Source organism: Solanum tuberosum, unplaced genomic scaffold, assembly GCF_000226075.1.
Source record: "Solanum tuberosum cultivar DM 1-3 516 R44 unplaced genomic scaffold, SolTub_3.0 scf00106, whole genome shotgun sequence".
NCBI lineage: Eukaryota > Viridiplantae > Streptophyta > Magnoliopsida > Solanales > Solanaceae > Solanum > Solanum tuberosum.
Window position 1 is genome coordinate 205,638 of NW_006239032.1, and position 17,270 is coordinate 222,907.

Consider the following 17,270-nt stretch of genomic DNA (forward strand, 5'->3'; position numbering starts at 1 on the left):
GCCTGTAAGAAAGTTCCTGAAGTTATTAATGGTATGTTGCTTGCATTTCTGAATCAATATGCATATTTTCTTTGTCAGGGATGATAATGAGTTTACACTCAAGGAGCACCTAGAAGTTTTTTAATCCTTTTAAGTCTTGTAATCGTTCCTCAGTCATGGTTAGTACTTATAGGAAGTGTTTGAGATATGTGGTTAACCTCCACATAATTTGCATTTTCCAAAAACATAATTCCAAGTGAAAGCCAAGTGTTAATGGCTCCATGTCTCAATTTTATAAACCTCTAGCACAAACTAAACTAGAGAAACAATTATAATTCCAGACTCCAATTATCCAATATTTGGATGGAAACTTATAAACAAATGCTCACTTCTCTTGAATTTGCTTGTTGATACTGCATTAAAGGTTTTCTTCTGGATTATCTCGAAAAATTGATTGAGTACTTATTTCGTTACCTTGAACAAAATTTATGTCATTTGTACCAACCATAGTTACTGAAACAACAAAATCCAGTTATATTAGAAATACTATAGGTAATGAAAAACATTGACTTTAGCTTGTCCAAAAGGGTACATTTCTCAGATGCATGTTTACCTGATATCGGAATGAGCAGTTAGTGGACTTCAGTCAATATTTATTATACTACTGGACAATTTTGGAACAATGATTTCTTTGAATTCTCTAGGCAAGCTCATCTACACTTTTATTCGGAAGGAAACAGGAAGACGTCTTGCTCTTCATTGCTGCCTTGATCCAAGCCTCTATTGTAACTTGCAAGTACTACTGCATTCTTATCACTCCTTAGTCTCCCAATTGTTAACAGTAGTAGTAGTAGTAGTAGTATTTACTTGCTGTAGTTATTTCTTTCTAGTAGTTATTTGCAGTTTTCATTCTAGTAGTAGTGTTATTTCTCGATGGTAAATTGCAGTTTCTCATTCCATTAATGTTAAGAAGTCATGTCCTAGTTTCTAGGGGTAGTTATCTTATAAGTGTTGTATCTAAACTATCTGCTTGTATCAGAAATCTAAGCAGAAAATGATCAAGTTTTTGAGTACTTCAAACTCAAGAGATTGTAGGTTCTTGCTTAATGAACCAACACCATATAGGTCGAAAAAAGAAATCCTCTTTCCAGACCCCTAATTCACTCTTCATAAACTTTTGATATAATCTGTCCTGGGACTTCCTGAAGTCGTGTTTCAAGTTTCTCTAACTATGAAAACTTGAATCCTAAAGAATAGGCGGGACAAATTTGATGAAAGGGAAAAAAATATATCAAAATATAGTGTTAATTGCCATTACAATTGCTGCTAAAACTTCAATATTTTACGAGAAGAGAATGCACCTTAAATTTGCTGCTAGGACAATGATTTTTTTCCCGAAAACAATTTAATCGGTTTTACTGGCAATAAAAATGGATGCTTATCATCAAAAGGTTCTATATATGATATCTGCAAAAATCTCCAACATTGTATCTTAAAGAAAAATCTAAATTGAGAGGGAAAAGGAAAGGAGCCTCCATAACATCAACTTGGACTGTATGTAGGATGCATTGTGTGAGAACTATCTAAATTGGGGGTATGGAGTCTAAGCGAACTGCGTAAAGATCTGATAATTCATCCTGATTATTATCTCTCTGTCCATGTTGATTAAACGAAGAGATTCCAGTAAACGTCCTCAAACCTTCAAGTTCAATAGCCACTTCCTTCATTGTAGGCCTATCTTCTCCTTGCAAGTTAAGACAGTTCTTCACCAGCTCAGCCATCTTTTGAAGTTGCTCAAAATTCCCTTCTTGCAAAACACGACGATCAAGAATTTGAAATAAGCGATTCTTATTCATGGATGAAGCAAAATAATCAGCCAAATTCTTTTGCTCCTCGTTTCCATCTCTAATTACAGGTTTCAACCCTGTCAAAAGTTCTGCCAGAAGTACTCCAAAGCTGTAAACATCACTTTTCTCAGTCAGTTGACTTGTACGAAAATATTCAGGATCCAAGTACCCTGATGTCCCTAGAACTGATGTAGCCACATGTGACTGATCCAGAGGAATTAACTTTGAAGCCCCAAAATCTGCCACTTTAGCTGTGTAAACATTATCTAACAATATGTTGGCAGACTTAACATCCCTATGAATTATAGGCATGGACGCAAATGAGTGAAGGTAAGCAAGTGTAGTGGCTATCTCTGCTGCAATTCTCAAACGGTTTTGCCAAGTTAACCAACCCGCTCCACGTTGGGCGTGAATGTGCTCGTAAAGAGTTCCTTCAGAGACATACTCATAAACCAGTAAAGGAACTTCATCTTCCAAACAACACCCAACGAATCTTACCACGTTTCGATGGTTGATTTGAGTAAGAATGACCACTTCATTGATAAATTGGTCTATTTGACTCTCGTCCACAATTCTAGATTTCTTAATGGCAACTATGCGAGTGTCACGTAGCACACCTTTATATACAATCCCATTGCCACCACGACCAAGAATTCTATCATTGGCATAATTGTTTGTAGCTTTCTTGAGCTCCTCGGCTGTAAATATTCTTGTAACTTCCACACCGCCCTCTTTAGTGGAGATTCTCTGTTTCAATAATAAACCACCATTTTGTTGGAAGAACTTCTCTCTGACTCTAATCAATTTTCTTTTCTTGATGCTGAAATAGAGCCAGGTTATCCCAACCACTAAAGAGATAAAGCCGATTCCAATACCTGAATAATTAGTGGAATTTAACTTTCATAGCTTCAAACATATTATGTATAATTCAAACATAGTCCGGATTTCAGAAGAAAAAGAGTTGAGTTTGATCTTGGTCTTAGACCATAATCATCAGTATAAATACCAAAATTTGGAGTTCTTTTAATTCTCTATAAGAAATACGGGGAAGCAAAAGTAATACGAGAAACATGTAAATCTCAAAGTTTGATTAAATAAAGAAACAAGTTTGCAAAAATTGTTTGAAATATATATAACTCCTAGCTCCCCACTCCAGTTATTCTCTAGCACAGAAAATAATATTCGGTGATAATTTTTTTAGTCATCCTAAAAGAAGAATGACATTTTACATATTCCAAAATAATTTAACTTTAAACTTATAATTTTACCCTTAATGAGATTATTTATAGCTACACAAATGTTTCTAGATAATTTGAACCACAATTTTTCTTTTAAAAAAAAAAATCCTTTCCTAAACAGTATGCCCAGTCAAATAACTATCACATAAATGGATATTTGTGGTTATGAAAGTTTTCCAAGATATATACCTACAGAGAACTTGATCCATGGGAACTCTTGATCATAGTCGGGAGGAATACAACCACGACCATCCTTTTTGCCATCATCGGTATATCCATCGGGGCAAGAACAATAGAAACTCCCCAGGGTGTTTGTGCAGTTCTTTTCACACGAATTGGTGCTTGGATCAGCACATTCATCAATATCTGGAAAAAACAAATAAATAGAACACCATTATATCAAAGCTTGTGATTTGATCAAATGGAGCATAAAGCTGCTTTCATTGGGAAATGGTCCTATAAGAATACCTTGGCAGCCTTGATTGAGATAAGGATTGCCCTGATAGCCTGTATTACAGCTGCAGCGGTAGCCACCAAGACCAGCATCGGAATCAATGCAGTAGCTATTTTCACTGCAAGCATAATTCTCGATTTTCAGAGCTTGAGTGCAAGTAAGACTCCCGATGGCCCAATCCAGCACAATGGGGACACTATCCTTAATCCTATCATAAAAATAATCAACAGTTAGACCATCACCTAGATCTGGCAAGCCCTGGAAATGAAAGTGATCTGCCTCGCCCAGAAATGCGAACCCACATGAATTAAACGACCAAACATCGGTATGGTTTTTTGTGCTAGACATGGTTGTGTTATAGGATTTCAAGCCCTTGGGTATCTGTTTCTGGCAGCAGCCTTTTCCAATACACTCTCCTTCTATCACATCCCCTCTGCTTGTACAGCTGACATTGCAGCCATACTCAAAGTTATTAGGCCCTGTGATGGAAGCATAGTCATCGCAACCAACTACAGTAAGCCTGTTCAGCGCAGAGAAACTATACGGACCAGATTCTATAAGTGTGGTCCAAGCGAGTGATTCATCGATCACAGCTCCACTGGAGTTGTAACATCTCCAACCGAATGAATTGGAGATGCGGAATTCAGCATCGGAGATGTCGTAAACCACAATGTTTCTTCCTAGGATGAGTTTCTGAGAACCATCATCAGATGTGTTACAGTTGAGCTCGAACCTCACATTAAAGACGCAATCTGAGCCAATACCGAATGGGTATGGAACCGTAACGTTTCCACACTGCTTAGCGCATCCTGGTTTTGTGACTATGGCACCTTCAGAGATGGTGTAAGTTGTATTAGTGTTGGTTTGGGCCGTGGTTAGTGCCAATGTAACCACACTGGCGAAAAAACAAGCAAGCAAAACCATTTGTTTTGGGTGCATGAATTTGACTTTCCAAGATGATGCAAATTCTAGTGCGAGTAACAACTCAAAATTTTCATATGTTAATACGGGTCATTCGCAGGAATACTCTATTTTGGACTCTTCTCTAATCTTTGCAATGAAGAAAGGTTTAAAATAGGAAGAATTACCTAAATATACAACTTATTTGACCATATTCTCTAAAATTCTCAATCATTTAAAAAAATTACAAAACTCTCTACTCTCCTTTACTCAGATACATCACTTTATGCGATGTATCGATCGGATACATTACTTTACGCGATGTATCGATCAGATACATCATTATACGTGATGTATCGGCATGTAATACATCACTTTCCGTGATGTATCAGTCAGATACATCATGTATCGGGACGTTGAGTGATGCATCCGAAATCGAGACGCGATATATTGAGACGTTGAGCGATGTATCTGAAACTAGGACGCGATGTATCAAGACGTTTTGAGATGCATTCGAATTTCACCAAATTTAAGGGATTTTTGTAATTTGAAAACAAGTAGAGATAAAATGTAATTAGATCTTAACACTAAGAAATTTGTGTAAATTTTTCAAAATACCATTGATATTGAAAAAAAATTGCAATGCAAAATAAGTTTACAAGACACAAGTTATGCTTTACAAGATAAAAAATTCGCGAAACACAAGTTATGTCTTAATTATAAGATTAAAAAAATCCGCTAGAAATAAGTTCATTTTCAGAACTCATAAAGTTCTCTATGCTAAGGTTTGCCTGTAATTTTCTACCTTATTTGGATTCTACTACAATTGTGTTTTAATTCAAAAAGATTTTTTCGGTGGAACAAAACTTATTTCTATATGTCCATCTTTTTTCATAGAGAAATCTTGAACTATTATAAATAAAAAATCTTTTATTCTCATGAGGACCCAATAGCTTCCATGATGTTGTCATTTAGAGTTAAAAAAAATATGTCATTTTTTGGGAGAGAGGGGGAAAGTTATTTTATCAATAGTTTTATGCATCTTTTACAATATTAAATTTTTCTTGTGTAGGTTAATTGACCAAAATATAATACTTAAGTTTTATGCCCTTTTTAGTGTTTTACTTTTATTGCCATGTTATTCAAACAAGTGGTATCCACACCAATGGTTGAGTGTGGTCGAAAATTAGTTCAAATCAAGTTGCAACCAATTTAGTGTTTATGAAGATATTTTTTAATCAAAACGAATAAATCTGAAATACTACATGTCAATATGAAATTTTAACCATATTTTAAACAATTTTATTGTTCCATCTTTAAAAACAAAATCAATTTTCAACGCATGCTTACTAGTGCATGGACTCCAACTAATTTCAACTCCTACTATCCGTTAACGCTTGGAGTTCAATTTTCAATCCATGCTTATTTTTAATGTATGAACTTTATTTCCAACTCTGGTAATTTCTAATATTATTAACTCGTGCTTACATTTAATGCATATGGCTTCAATTTTTAACGTGTATCAACTTTTAACCATCGTTAACAGTAGTGATATAAAAAGATTATATAAAGAACAAAAATCATGATTATATTACTAGAAAATTCAGGTCAAAGGGAGATTTGTTAGAGTTTGCATCGAGTTTCCTACATTATTTGAATACTACCATATATAATTGTGTCTTAATGCGAAAAGATTTTCCTGGTACAAAAAATTTTCTTCGTGGAAAAAAACTCTTTTATATCTATTATTTTCTTGAAAAAGAAGTTTGAACTTTAATAAATAGAAGATCTTTTATTCTCATACTAGAACACAATAACATTCGGGAAGACTTTAGTTTAGAAGAAGATTATTCCCTCAATAGGTTTTATGATTTCTTTTATAAGTAGGTCAATTGACCAAGGTATACCAAATTTAATGTCCTTTTTCAGTTTTTTCTTTAATTGTCCGATTCATTATTGTTAAAAGATTTGTAATTGTTAGCTTTGACGCTCTATTATTTTAATCCCAACGCTCTAAACTTTGATTTGATAAGGCAAACATTTTCTAACTTATGTATTACGAATTATATGCTACACAATTTATAATTAAAGATACTGTACCCACAAATTTTTATTCAATGAGAAACATGAGGGAAAAAATTAAAATCATTAATTTAGTAAGTAAAAATTAAAGACCACCCCAAAATAGGGACAATTTATGCAGAACTTGTATTATTAATGCAAAAAGCTAAAGACGGTTAGGGTCAATCATGCCTAAAATTTAATTAGGCAAGTAGAGGACTATCTTTAAGGTTGTCAATAGTTTAGAGATGAAACTAATAACTCTTATCAAATTTATGAACAAAACTAACAACCTCATTGTTATTGTATTTTAAAAATATTATTTATTACTCGTCATTTTCTTGTGAGTAACTTACATAAATCCCACTTAATAGCTAACATTTTCAGAATTAAATACCAGTTAGTAGGTCATCTTTGGACGATGTCAATAGCCTTGTTTTGTTGCATTTTTAAGTTCATTTGTTAAATCACTTTGAATAGGTAAAACTCTTATTACCCGTTGAAGAATAAATTTTCTTAAATTGTTAATTGACGCACAAAATATTTTTTAGCGGTAATTAGTTAACGGTAATAGGCTTAATTGCCGTTAAATATATATTTTTAGAGGCAATTACTAGTGACAATTACATTTTAGCATTCTTTTGTAAATGTTGTTAAAACTTATAGCGATATTGAATTCAATGACAATTAATTAATACCGCTAATATTTTATCATTCTTTGTTAATATGCATATTTCTTGCCACTAAAAGTTGGTTTTATCATAGTGACATTTGTTTGCCAAGTCTATTTCAATTGTCACTGAAAGTAGTTTAGCTTGTCAATGTTTCGATCAACCATAAGATTTTTGCGTATTACAACAAAAATGTCAACTATAACATTATTATACTCTCTTTGATTGCTTTATCATGACGGATTCAAACAAATCAATAATAATAAATAAATATAAATATCCATAGTTAAATTACACAAATATAATCCAGGTTGATATTTTGAAAAATCTCAATCTTAACACTCTAAGATTTTTAAAAAGAAGATAAAATCGTAGGTAAACCCCAACAAAGACATATAAATTTAATAACGTAATAATCTATTTTTGTGTGCACACAATTATACTGCTTAATAAAATTTAAAATAGTAATTGGATGTTCTTTGCTAGAGATAGATAATTGAATATTAATAAAACTAACCATTTGATCTTGAAATGTGATGGGATAAGACTGGTTCAACATGGGCCATGCACGCTTCATAATGATTAAGGTTTATTAGGTTTTTTTAAACCACTATGTGCTTGAAAAACAATTTATTTGTAGGTGTTTGGTCATATAATTTGGAGTTCAAATTTCAACTTCAAATCAATATTTATTTATGATATTTGAACACATTTTTAATTTTTATTTAATAATTTGATTTTTAAATTTCAAATCCTACCAAAGGGTAGGATTTCAACTCCAAGTATTTGATTTTAATTTTTTCAAAATTTAAGACTTGGCTCATAAATCTATATTTGGCAAAGAAGAAGATCTATAATTTTAAGTTTTGTAAAAGAGACTCACGCTCAATTTGAAGAGAGATTGCTCATATCATTTGAAAGATTAAATTGAAAATTAGTTAGTTAATTATATAATACAATTATGATTTTTTGGACCATTGAATCGTTGTAAAATTAGGTATATTTGAAAGTTTATAATAGCATGTAATCACAAGTATTTATTTATATAAAAATATGAAGAAATGAGATTTGTTAATGTGACGTCTTACGGTTTATGAATTATGATTTGCTTATCTGGTAAGATGGTAAGAATTGGGCCGTATGTAAAGATCAACATATTTATAGGGATTTAAGAGCAAATTATGCAAAATATCATCCCTTAACGTTTACGTACTATCTTTTAGCCCAATTTATTTAAATTACCTAAAATGGCCATTCAACCCTATTTTTTTCCAAGAAAATGCCCCATTGCGTCGTCTTCCTCCTCCTCCTTCGTCATCTTCTTCTTATTCGTCTTCTGCTATGTTGCTTCGTCCTTCTTCTTCTTTAAAATTTGATGTACCGCACACGTGAATCGTTTTGAGCAAATTATATATCAAAAAATTTAAAATATTGAGAGAATTTCACATTTAAAATTTGAGACCGTTTAGAGGAGATTTTGAGTTGGTCATAATTAAATAGTCCGTGTATCCTTCATGCATAGTCGGTGTATAATTCATGTATAGTTAAACTATATTCAACTTTTTGAGTACTTCATATATAATTAAACTATATTTAACTTTTTGAATGTATCATAATGCATAAGTAATAAGTGTATAATTCACGTATAAGTAAGTTATATTCAACTTTTTGAGTGTAACATAATGTGTATATAATCATTGTATACTTTTTGTGATTTTTAGATTTTTTTAATGTAAATAAAACATGATCATATTAATTGTAAATTAACTACTTTATTAATTGTATATATTTAAAAGTTAAAACTATCCCATGAAACTATTGGGGCGACAATATTCTTATCTTAATTTAAGGAGAAAAATGTGGGATGAAAATATTCATATACTAATTTAAGGTGTATATATGTATATTTAAATTTTAGGTACTGTTCAGTGTATCAAAGGATTTTGATGTAGATAATCAGTTTATGTACACATGAAGTTGCATATCTAATTGATATATATAGTTGATGTATACTTTTATAATTAAATTGAAGTATACATATCGACTGTGATAAAACATATTCTTCATCTTCAAGGAGTTTGTTGTAAATAACTAGTTAATATATACATAAAGTCGACTGCAAAGCAAATATATATATATATATATAGGATTTAGCAGTTGTATTATGTATACTTTAGTAATTAATTTGAAGTATAAATGAATTTTGATGAGTTTTGAGCTAAAATCATCCCTGAAGTATTAACCCATGTACAACGATAAAAAATGGGTGGTGAATGTTTTAGCATCATTTCTAAAGACCATTTTTGTATAATCTATACAAGAGTTATTAGCTAACTTTGGTCCATTAGGCTAAAATTGTGTGTTCCATAATAAACGTCTTTTCATACTACACATCTACACTTCTTTTTAATTAGTCATGTAAATAAGATTAGCAAAAATTATAGAATCAGAGGGGACATGGCAACCTAATCTCCAGACACTAAAAGAGTATACAGTGGAGTTAATACTCTTAAGAGATCTTGTCCAAGACTAAAAGTTTTGGCACATTGAAGTGCTATAAACCTAAATAAACATACAAGTAACCAGAAGCTTTAGCCTAAACATACTAACATCTACAAAAGTAGGAGAAGCATCGAGAAGAGTGTTTTTTTGCTCGTCTTCGAAAGGGCGGGAGCTGCATCTTATCCATTCTTAGGGGACCAATAGCCTCCTTATGAAGGTCTTTTTTATGTAGGAAAATTTAATCTTCTTGAAGGGTGGTGGCATATGCTTCGCAGGAGCATCTGCAACTCCATTACTTTCTCTATAACAAAGATTAATCGTGGCATTCTTCTGTTGCATTTTGTGTTAAATATCATCGATTATATTCTGCAGTCTCCAAGAGGGTCTAGTCACCCCTTTGATCATGTTGATAACGATCATCAAGTCTAATTCCATTTCAATGTTTCTGCTGTTTTCTTCATAGCACCATGAAATTCTTATTAAGGCAGCAAAGGCTTCACTAATGTTGTTAGTGTAAAATTGAGCAGGGTAAGCAAAGGCCATGACTAAGTGTCTAAGTCCCTATTTCTATTTCTAACAATTCTGCCAGTCCCTGCCTTGTTTTGGTCTTTCATGAAGCTCCCATAAGTGTTCAATATCCAAGCATCATAACTAGGTTTGTGCTAGCAAACCATCAAGCTGCTGATAGTGATTAATTTGTAATTTTTAGCTACATGACACACTTTTTTTTTTTTTTTTAAAGCAAAGTTGTACCACTAGACAGTGGTCTAGTGGCTTTCTATTGATAATAATCATAAAAAATTCTCAATAGGAATAAGTACAAGCAAGGGAGGCTAGGCCTTACCTTACCAATCCTAATGAGGTACCTAACCTCTACTAATTAACAACCCTGAAGAAAATATGAGCTAGAAGGAACTAGATATTCTATGATCATCACAAAGTTTATAATACACTCTATGATGATATTACAAGTGAGGATTCTTAAGTAATGAAAAATCATAAAGGCCATGGAGAAAGTTGAGTTATCAACCTCAAACTTCCTTTTACAAATGTATGAACTAAACAAGATAGATTGACCTTCTAAAGGAACCTGAAATATGTTTCTCTTGTCTTCTTCTTCAAATCTGTCCAATAACAGTTGATAGTGCATCACTTCTTGGCTTTATTGAATCTTGTTGAAGTTGTTGATACTGCCATATGATTTTGCTTTGCGAGTCGCATCGGTAGTTGTCTTGGAACAAATTCCTCAGTCACTTTACCATCCCAACTATGCTTTCTTCTATGCTTCGTTTTGTTGTTGCCCAGGAGAAATATCTACATTCCTAGCTACAATTGCAAAACAGTAATCCAACATTTCCTCTTCCTCACCTTCCTCACCCTCCTCAGAGATGTCCTCATCATCTAGGTTAGCAAACTTATTTGGGGATAAAGTACTACTACCACCAACTTGAAGTTGTTTGTTAATGTTAATCGGTGCAAGTGAGGCCAATTTTTCAATATTAGAACTCACCAAATGATCACTTAAGATTGCAGCAACATTTGTTGATGGTGACAAACCTTGCTGGGGAGTTACTAACTTAGCACTACTAGGCACAAAAGCAGGAGCTGTTGGGCTTAATTTCTTTTGCATAGGAGGAGAAGTGACTTGTTCTTCCTCTTCATCTGCTATATCTATCCATCTCAGAGTACTTGTCACACCTTGTTTTTCCTTAGAAATAACTAATTCATTTGTAGAGTTAACTTGAGATGAATTGATCTCATGCACATTAATATTATTCGTAAGAGCATCAAAAGTGTTGAAACACATGACAACCTGTGGAACAATTTCTCGAGCACCTGAATTAATAGTTTGACTATCTACAACTGGTTGCACTGTGTTACTAATAGGCGAACCAATTCCAATACTTGGAGATTTTTTCTTCGTCACCACATCCCAATTAGATTCATGTACCAGTTCCACTCCCTCACCTGTACTCTTGGCATTCATCAAGGCAATTGAATTAGTTCCGACATCACTTTCAATTTTTTATTGGCATTGTCGACCTGCTGCGTCATGTTGTCAACCAACCATTCAATAGTTTCAACACCCCGAGCATCATGTTGCGGTCCATCTGCCACTACCTTCGCATTCACGGGATCTAATGCCAAATCAACGGTTGCTTCCGGCCAGTTCCAATGTTGGTCCATCCTGCTAAGCTTTTTCTGCATCGATTCTTTCACCTGAAAGAGAACTTGGTGGCAAATGTTATTTGTGCTGACCTGCTTATGCTCAAATCTCATAGTACACCTCGCTTTCCAGATTTCCCAACACACAATGATGGGAGTAATAAGGAGTAAAGACTTATATATGTACAACATTTTTGGGCTGTAAGGCCCTCCATGATCAAGCATGTTCTTCATGTTTCGGTCAGTCAGTTGCAACATATGCAATTATCTGTTTCTAGTGATCTACAAATTTTTTTCTGGCGATCACGTAATATATAAAGAGAATATAAAGGAAACAAGATATAATCAAGAAGAAAATCTATGTCAAACAACTAATATAAATATGGAGTGTACATCATGCTAACATAATCCTGAAATCCGAAGAATCTGACATGAAATTTTAGGTTTCTGATTCCCAAAAGTCATCTAACGCTTTACTCTGTGACGTAAAGTGATAAGAAATACAGTACTGAGAAAATTGTGCACTGTGAAGTTTGTTGATGTTCTATAGTTGTTTACTTGAACTTTTTGCCTGTTCACTCAATGCATTGTGAAATAAGTGAATCTGCAATTACGATGGTGAAAGATTTTAAGATTCAGATTGGAATGTTGATCGATTACAGCTTTGATTGCCGTGAATGATGTGTTTTCGCAGTAACATATTCATTTGATTAAATTTCCAATAGCTCAATACTTCTGAATCTGCAGTGAACTCTAGATTCTTTTGGTAGATCCAGATAACAAACCTATATCTCAAGGTCAACAATCTATTCAATTTGTACATGTGCCAAACAAAATATCTATTGCCCTTTGCAGTGGAAGTGTTGAACACGATATTTAAGGAAAAAAAAGGAAGACTTTGAAACTTGGAGTAAGACGATCCTTAAATTTGCTGCTAAGAGGGTGATATTTTTCCTGACAATTTATTCAAGTTTACTGGCAATAAAAATGGACGTTTATCATCAAAAGTTCATATATATGATATCTGCTTATATTCCAACAATCCAAATACATAACATAACATCAACTTGAAAGGAAAAAGGAAAGAAGTGTACATAACATCAACTTGGAAAATATGTAGGATGCATTATGTGAGAATTGTCTAATTTGGGGGTATGGAGTCTATTGGAACTGTGTAAGTAACTGGTTCATCCTGATCATTATCTCCCTGCCTCTGTTGATTAAACGAAGAGATCCCAGTTAACTTCCTCAAACCTTCAAGTTCAATAGCCACTTCCTTCATTGTAGGCCTTTCTTCTCCAAGCGGCAGAAGACAGTTCTTCACCAGCTCAGCCATCTTTTGGAGTTGCTCGAGATTCTCTTCTTGCAAAACACGATCAAGAATTTGAAATAAGCAATTGTTATTCACAGATGAAACAAAATAATCAGCCAAATTCTTTTGCACATTGTTTCTGTCTTTAAATATAGATTTCAACCCTGTCAAAAGTTCTGCCAGAACTACTCCAAAGCTGTAAACATCACTTTTCTCAGTCAGTTGACTTGTGCGAAAATATTCAGGATCCAAGTACCCTGTTGTCCCTAGAACCAAAGTAGCCACACGTGTTTGATCCAAAGGAATTAATCTTGAAGCTCCAAAATCTGCCACTTTAGCTGTGTAAACATTATCTATCAATATATTGGCGGACTTGACATCCCTATGAATTATAGGCATGGACGCAAATGAATGAAGATAAGCAAGTGTAGTGGCTATCTCTGCTGCAATTCTCAAACGGTTTTGCCAAGTTAACCAACCCGCTCCACGTTGGTTGTGAATGTGCTCGAAAAGATTTCCTTCAGAGACATACTCATAAACCAATAAAGGAACTTCATCTTCCAAACAACATCCAAAGAGTCTTACCACGTTTCGATGGTTGATTTGAGTTAGAATGACTACCTCATTGATAAATTGGTCTATTTGACTCTCGTCCACAATTCTAGATTTTTTAATGGCAACTATGCGAGTATCATCTAACACACCTTTATACACAATCCCATTGCCGCCACGACCAAGAATTCTATCATCGGCATAATTGTTTGTAGCTTTCTTGAGCTCCTCAGCTGTAAAAATTTTTGTTTCTTCCACACCGCTTTCTTTAGAAGACATTCTGTGTTTCAATAATAAACCACCATTTTGTTGGAAGAACTTCTCTCTGCCTTTAACCAATTTTCTTTTATTGATGATGAAATAGAGCCAGGTTACCCCAACCACTAGGCAGATAAAGCCGATTCCGATACCTGAATAATCAGTTATCAGTGGAGTAACACTTTTATAGTCACAAACACATTATGTAATATTCAAACGTAGTTCGGATTTCAGAAGAAAAGGAGTTGAGTTTGATCTTGGTCTTATACCATAATCATCCATATAAATACCAAAATTTGGAGTTCTTTTAATTAAGAGAAAATGCATAAGTACCCCCAACTTAGACACACTTATACTATACTAAGATCCTATTACCCCACGAAGTTTGGTTAAATAAAGAAATAAGTTTGCAAAAATAGTTTGAAATATAACTCCAAGCTCCCCCACTCAAGTCATTTCTAGCACAGAAAACAATAATTCTCGGTGATAACTTTTTTTAGTTATCCTAAATGAAGACTGACGTATTATATATTCAAAAATAATTTAACTTTAAATTTATCATTTTACCCTTAATGAGATTATTTAAAGCTACACAAATGTAATATTTTGGACCACGATTTTTTTGGTCGTCAAACAACATCACGTAAAATGGATATTTGTGGTTATGAAAGTTTTCCAAGATATTACCTAGAGAGAACTTGATCCATGGGAACTGATTATTGGGAGGAATACAACTACGACCATCCTTGCTGCCATCATCGGTATATCCATCAGGGCAAGAACAATAGAAACTCCCTGGGGTGTTTGTGCAGATCTTTTCACACGTATTGGTGCTTGGATCAGCACATTCATCAATATCTGAAAAAAAAAAAAAAAAAAAATAGAACACCGTTATATCAAAGCTTGTGATAAGTTGATCAAATGGAGCATAAAATAGCTTTCATTGGGAAATGGTCCTTTATATATATATATATATACCTTGGCAGCCTTGATTGAGATAAGGATTGCCATGATAACCTGTATTACAGCTGCAGCGGTAGCCACCAAGACCAGTATCCGAATCAACACACTCGCTATTTTTACTGCAAGCATAATCCTCTCTTTTCAGAGCTTGTGTGCAAGTAAGATTCCCGATAGCCCAGTCCAGCACAATGGGAACAGTGGCTTTTAACCTCTCATAAAAAATATCAACAGTATAATCATCACCTAGATCTGGCAAGCCCCGGAAATGGAAGCTATCTGCCTCGCCCAGAAACGCATACCCACATAAATTGAAGGACAAAACATCGGTATGGTTTCTTGTGCTAGACATGGTTGTGCTATAGTATTTCAAGCCCTTGGGTATCTGTTTCTGGCAACAGCCTTTTCCCATACACTCTCCTCCATTCATCACATCCTCTTTGCTTGTACAGCTGACATTGCAGCCATACTCAAAGTTGTTAGGCCCCAAGATGGAACCGTAGTCATCGCAACCAACTACAGTAAACTTGTTCAGTGCAGAGAAACTATACGGACTTGATTCTGAAAATTCGATGGAAACCATTGCCTCATTGGGTTCAGTGGAGTTGTAACATCTCCAACCGTAGTCACAGGAGACGCGCAATTCAGCATCCGAGATGCCGTACACAACAATATTGTCTTTTCTTATGAAGGCTTTCTGAGAACCATTAATATAAATGTCGCAGTCGATTTCAAACTCCGAATTATAAGCACAACCTGAGCCAATACCGAATGGGTAAGGAACCGTTACATTCCCACACTGCTTAGGGCATCCTGGTTTTGTGACATTGGCACCTTTAGTGATGGTGGAAGTTTTATTAGTGATGGTTTGGGCCATGGTTAATGTCAATATTACCACACAGATATAAAAGCAAGCAAGCAAAACCATTTGTTTTGGGTGCATCATTTTGATTTTTCAAGACGATACAAATTGTAGTGCGAGTAACAACTCAAATTTTTCATCTATTAATAAGGGTCAATCGAACGAATATCCTATTCTTCAATACGTCATATATTTTATTTGCTACTCTAAGATACTAAAATTGATTGAGCGCACTGATTTAAATGCCCTCTCGTTTTTCTTCTTCTTGTTTTTTTTTCGTTTTTATTTGAGAAGTTTAATAATATGGTAGTGGCTAGTTTCGAACTTGCGACCTCATGATGCAAAGTGAAATTCAAAAGTCATCACCGTGCAAAGCAAACTTTATCTATTGAAGTCATTTAATTCATATTTATTCGTTAGTACATTAGTTTTATATATTTATGTTTAACAAAATTATCACATGAATCGACATTGGGTGACATGCTTTAACTAATGTACATTAGTCGTCGTTGATGGTGCACATGTTGTCTTTAACTTATGAGTTCGCCTATGATCTTAAGAAGTTCAAAAGCCACAAGTTATGCCTTATAAAATAAAAAAGTTGCAAGACGTAAGGTCAGTTTCAGAACTCATGAAGTTGTGTCTCTTAGTTCTCTATGTTAGGGGTTTCCTTGAACTTTCTACTTTATTTGGATTCTATCATAACTGTGTTTTAATTCAAAAAGAATTTTCAATGGAACAGAACAATCTATATCTATTTTTTTTTTAGAGAAAAGTCTTGAACATTCATAAATAAAAATATTTTATTCTCATAAAGAACACAATAGCTTTCACGATGTAGTTTTTTTAAGGTTAAAAAGTTATGTCTTTTTAGGAGGGAGGGGGCTAATTATTTTCTCGGTAGTTTCATACTTTTCTTTAACAATATTAAGCTTTTCACGTGTAGGTCAATTGACCCAGATATGATAGGTTTATGTCTTTTTTAGTGTTTTTCTTTTATTGTCGTTAAAGGTTTGCAATTGTTTAGATTTCGTATGATGCCATATTATTTGATTTCAACAAGTGGTATCAGAGTCAACAGTCGAGCAAAGTTGAAAACTAGTTCAAATGAAGTTGCAATTAATTTGACGATAATGGAGAATTTATTTTATCAAAACAAATAAGTCTGAAATACTATACATGGAGATGGAACTTTAACTATTTTTCTAATTATCCTATTGTTCCATCTTTAAAAACAAAATCAATTTTCAACTCTTGTTTACTAGTGCATGGACTCTAACTAATTTCAACTCCTAGTAATTGTTAACGTTTGAGCTCCAACATTCAACCCATGCTTATTTTAACGCATGAACTCTATTTTCAACTCCGCTCATTTTCTAATATTATTAACTCGTGCTTACATTTAACGCATAAAGCTCCAATTCTTAACTCATATCAACTTTTAATCATGATAATCATAGTGATATATGAAGATTATGTGAAAAACAAAGATCGTGATTATTTTACCA

At 33.7% G+C, this 17,270-nt stretch overlaps 1 protein-coding gene across 1 annotated transcript; it reads right to left on the minus strand.

The window, feature by feature from the left end:
• Nucleotides 1-1,562: 1,562 nt before the first annotated feature.
• On the minus strand, nt 1,563-15,777 carry LOC102582197 (uncharacterized). The gene is made up of 8 exons (XM_006349470.1): nt 14,919-15,777; nt 14,628-14,798; nt 12,990-14,092; nt 11,696-11,872; nt 10,954-11,627; nt 3,533-4,413; nt 3,254-3,430; nt 1,563-2,701 (listed from the first exon to the last, which is right to left on the minus strand). The coding sequence occupies exons 1-8, from the start codon at nt 15,775-15,777 to the stop codon at nt 1,563-1,565; spliced, it is 5,181 nt and encodes a 1,726-aa protein (XP_006349532.1).
• Between the last annotated feature and the right edge of the window lie 1,493 nt (nt 15,778-17,270).